This window comes from Poecilia latipinna, unplaced genomic scaffold (genome assembly GCF_001443285.1).
Source record: "Poecilia latipinna isolate Pla-1442-1.1 unplaced genomic scaffold, P_latipinna-1.0 Scaffold2029, whole genome shotgun sequence".
Lineage (NCBI taxonomy): Eukaryota > Metazoa > Chordata > Actinopteri > Cyprinodontiformes > Poeciliidae > Poecilia > Poecilia latipinna.
Genome location: NW_015114645.1, coordinates 3,830 through 8,592, shown reverse-complemented (window position 1 = coordinate 8,592; position 4,763 = coordinate 3,830). Strand labels below are relative to the sequence as shown.

Below are 4,763 nucleotides of genomic sequence, written 5' to 3'. Positions count from 1 at the left end.
TTTATGTTAATTGTTTAGTTGTATTTTTGTATTAGTTTTGTCACGTTTTTAGGGTTTTTTGCTTGGGTTCGGGTGTGGCCGTCAGGCGTGCCTGGCTGGCCGGCGTCTGACGACGCCATGGTTGTTGGTGGTGGGGCTTTCTCCACGCTGACACGGAAGAACGGGGTCAAGGTGGGCGCTGGTTCTCCGTGCAGCGTGGAGGAAGTTTGTTTGGCTGTCGGGGAGGTGGTTGGACATGGGTCTATTAGATCGGCAGCTCGCATGAACGGAGCTGTCGTATTGTTTGTTGAGAAGGTGGAGCAGGCTCAACGGTTGGTGGAGGTGGGCGTTTCTGTGAACGGCTTGTTTTTACAGGTGACGCCGCTAACATTGCCTTCAACTAAGGTAACTTTATCAAACGTACCTCCGTTCATAAGCGACGAGTTTTTGATCAAAGAGCTGTCCCGACACGGTAAGGTGGTTTCACCGGTGAAAAAAGCCCCCTCTGGGTACAAATCACCGTTACTGAAACATGTTGTCTCCCATAGGAGACAACTGTTTATGGTATTAAATCGGAGGGATGAAGAACTCAACCTTCGATTTCATGTTAGAGGAGACGATTTTGATTACATCTTGTTTGCTACGTCCTCTAGCATGAAGTGTTTTGGTTGTGGTCAGGAGGGGCACATTGTAAAAATGTGTCCCGACAGGGCCGGGCAGGCCCTGCCGAGTGCAGCAAAACGGCAGCCCTCTGCTGCTGAGCAGGTGGAGGACCCACCTGGTGAGGCTGGAGCAGTGGAGGATCCCGCAGCCGCGGCGGGAGAACCCGCGGTGGTGGCGAAGGAGCCCGCTGCTGAGGAGCAGGCGGAAGGTACTGTTGAGGTGTCAGGAGTGGGAAGTGTGGAAATGAGTGCAGATGTAGGAAAGGATGAGAGCACAGTGGTGTGTGGTGATGGGATTAATGGTGGTGGTGATGGGGTGAATGGTGGTGAGGGTGAAAGTGAAGTGAGGGAGAGAGATGGTGTGCAGGGAGAGCAGCAGGTGGAGGTGAGGGGCGATGAAGAGCATTTAGGGTGTGGGGATCAGGGAGGGAAAGGAGAGGTGCAGGTGGAGGAACAGAACGGTGCAGAGTTGGTTTTTGGAACTGGAGTGGCGGGAGAGACAGAGGAGGTGATGGAGCTGGAGGCTTCAGCCCCGTTAAAGAGGCGAAGCAAAAGGAGGAATGTGGTGGCTGCTGTTCAGGCCAGCAAGCAGGCTTACAAGCTGGCTGCAGAGAGGAAGGAGGTGTCGGACAGCAGCGACAATGAGAGCTGGTTCTCTGACAGCAGCGAAATATCTGTCAGTCAAACAAGTTGCAAAACACCAAGATACCCTGTAGAGTCTTTTAGAACTTTTTTAAAAGAAACTAAAGGATTCAGAGGTATAAAAATTGAAAGTTTCTTTCCTGATTTAAAACTGTTTTATTTCTCAGCAAGATATCACATCAGGAACAAAGAAGTGTCAGGTTTTGCAGAAACAGAAGTTTTTAGATTAAAGAAAATAATGACTAAAGTTAGAAAACAACTTTGATTTTAAATGATGCACAGTAGTATTTTATTATTTTTTATAGTCTTTTGGTATTTTGGTTTTAGCTTCTTACCCAATATGGATTCTTTTAAAATGGCATCATTGAATCTTAACGGGGCGAGGGAAGCTGAAAAACGAGCTTTGATTTATCAAATGCTGAACCAAAAGAAAATCGACGTAATTTACCTGCAAGAAACACACAGCGATCATTTAATAGAGACTGACTGGGTCAGAGAGTGGAGGGGGGAGGTCATTTTAAGTCATGGCACCTCCCAGAGTGCAGGGGTGGGCTTCCTCTTTTCCAGAGCGTTCACCCCAAACTCAACGGAAATCGAACATGTCATTCAGGGGAGGTGTCTTTTAGTTAAGACAAAGTTTGATAATTTTAGTATAGTTTTTATTAACATTTATGCTCCCACTACCAATGCAGAGAAAAGGCGTTTTTTTGAAGAAATTGAGGAACGGTTGGGTGATTGTGGGTCTGAGGATTATGTTTTTATAGGTGGGGATTTTAATTGCACTGAAAACGAGTTTTTAGATCGTAATCATGCAGAGCCGCATCCAGCAGCCCAACATGTTCTGAGGAGGTTGGTCTCATCTAATGGCCTGGTGGATGTATGGAGAAGGATGCATGCAGGCTCCAGGCAGTATACATGGTCCCACATTAAAGAAAATAAAATCTCTTTAGCCCGTCTTGATCGTTTTTATTGTTTTAAGCACAATTTTAATGTGTTTAAAACATGCCAGATTTTACCAGTGGCTTTTACAGATCACTCGTTGCTTTTAGGTAGTGTTTTTATCAAAAACATTTTACCTAGAAGCGCTTACTGGCATTTTAACTCAGCCTTAACTTATGATCGGGGTTTTAAGGAGGTTTTAGTTTATTTTTGGACTGATTTTAGAGAAAGAAAGTCTGATTTTACTAGTCTTAAACAGTGGTGGGACTATGGAAAAGTACAGATAAAACTGCTGAGTCAACAGCACACTCTCAACGTCACCCGTGACATTACCAGATCTATCAGAGATCTGGAGATAAACATTGTGGAATTAGAACGACTTAGTGAATCCACAGGAAATCGAGAGCATATTGAAGCTCTCAAATCTAAAAGGCTAACTTTAGCAAACCTGCTGGAGAATAAAGTCCAAGGCGCATTGGTCAGGTCCCGGGTCCAGAACATCACAGAGATGGATGCTCCCTCTAGCTTTTTCTTCAGCTTGGAGAGGAAGCACGGGCAGAGGAAGCTGATCCACTCCTTGCTGTCGGACACGGGGTGCCAACTGAATGAACCAGGTGAGGTCAGGACGAGGGCTGTGGAGTTTTATCGTTCTTTATTTCAAAGCGAATACAGAGAGAACGAGGAACTGTTTAGGGAGTTCTGTGATGAACTACCCCAGGTCTCCGAGGAGACCAACTCCAACCTGGAGCGCCCCCTCGGGCTCCAAGAACTCCACACAGCCCTCCTCAATATGCAGGGCCAGAAGTCCCCGGGCGTTGATGGGCTCACGGTGGAGTTCTACAAGGCCTACTGGGACATTCTGGCCACAGACCTGCTCGAGGTATACAATGAGAGTCTGTCCACTGGTTCACTCCTCTTGTCCTGCCGCAGGGCAGTGATCACCCTGCTGCCCAAAAAGGGGAACCTGCAGGACATTAAGAACTGGCGCCCCGTGTCCCTCCTCTGCACCGACTACAAAATCCTCTCCAAGGCCTTGGCCACGAGGCTGGGGAAAGCTATGGAGCAGGTCATCTACCGGGATCAGACCTATTGCGTCCCCAGCAGGTCCATGGTAGATAACATCTACCTGATTCGGGATGTTTTGGAAGTCTCCGGTTCATTGGGTTTACAAACTGGCTTGATTTCATTAGAACAAGAAAAGGCATTTGACCGCGTTGAACACAGCTTCCTCTGGAAAACCATGAGGGGGTTTGGGTTCAGCGAGGGGCTCATTGCCAAGATCCAGGTACTGTACAGTGACATTGAGAGTGTGCTGAAGATCAACGGCAGCCTGTGTGCTCCTTTTAGGGTGTGTAGAGGCGTTCGACAGGGCTGTGCGCTCTTGGGGATGCTCTACGCACTCTCCCTGGAACCCCTCCTCCAGAAAATACGCTCGAGTGTTCATGGTTTGGTTTTACCTGGTTTTAGTAACAATATTGTTTTATCTGCCTATGCTGATGATGTTGTTGTTTTTATAAAAGATCAGCAAGATGTCAGTGTTTTAACCAAGATCACAGAAAAATTCTCTGTTTTGTCTGCTGCGAGGGTGAACTGGGGAAAGAGCGAAGCCCTGGCCGTCGGCGAGTGGTCTGCTGGGCTCCCAGTTCTCCCTCAAGGTCTTGTGTGGAAAAAAGACGGTTTTAAGTATCTTGGTGTGTTTTTAGGCAGTAAATATATTGTAAATAAAAACTGGGAAAATGTCGAGCAGAAAATAAAGGACAAGCTGTTAAAGTGGAAGTGGCTCCACCCTCAGAAGTCCTACAGAGGCAGAGTGCTGGTTTTAAACAACCTGGTGGCATCGCAGCTGTGGCACAAGCTCTCTGTTCTGGACCCACCACCTGGTTTGTTAGTCAAAATACAGTCAGAGATGGTAAATTTCTTTTGGAACGGTCTACACTGGGTGCCATAGTCTGTGTTGTTTTTATCCAGAGAGGAGGGGGGCCAGGGCCTTGTCCACCTGGTCAGTAGAACAGCAACTTTTCGTTTACAGTTTTTACAGAAATATCTGACAGGATCTCCTGTGTGGAGGGATGTGGCCAGCTGTATCCTCAGACGTGTAAATTTTCTGGGGTTGGATGCTGCTCTGTTTTTAACTGATTTTAGTCTTTTAAAGTTAAAGGGGTTGCCTCAGTTTTATCAGGGTGTTTTTAAATCCTGTGCTCTTTTTAAATTACAAAGGGCAGAAACGCATAATTCTCTGCATTGGCTTTTAGAAGAACCACTAGTGTGTGGAGCAAGACTGGACATCCATGATAGCAGCATGCTAGGCCTTACTGAAGCGCTGTCCAGATCCAGGATGGTGACCCTCCAGCGTCTGGTGCAGGTGGCTGGACCGGACTTCTCTGATGACCAGGAGGTTGGCTCGCTGCTTGGAGTCCGGTCCGCCAGACTGGTACGGCGCTTCCTGGACCGGGTGAAAGAGAGGCTGTCAGCTGAGGAGAGGTGGCTCCTGCAGCTACATGCAACAAAAGAGTTCCTGCCTGACCAGACTGATCCGTTCCT

General features: G+C 47.5%; 1 protein-coding gene across 1 annotated transcript in view; it reads left to right on the top strand.

Moving 5' to 3' along the window:
• The window catches only part of LOC106935824 (uncharacterized), a 5,485-nt gene extending 3,614 nt beyond the window's left edge, over window positions 1–1,871 (top strand). Inside the window, exon 2 of the mRNA XM_015016518.1 lies at window positions 1,308–1,871. Coding sequence (XP_014872004.1) covers window positions 1,308–1,548 — 241 coding nt within the window. The 3' untranslated portion in view covers window positions 1,549–1,871. The remainder of the gene's footprint in view (window positions 1–1,307) is intronic.
• The last annotated feature ends 2,892 nt before the right edge of the window (window positions 1,872–4,763 follow it).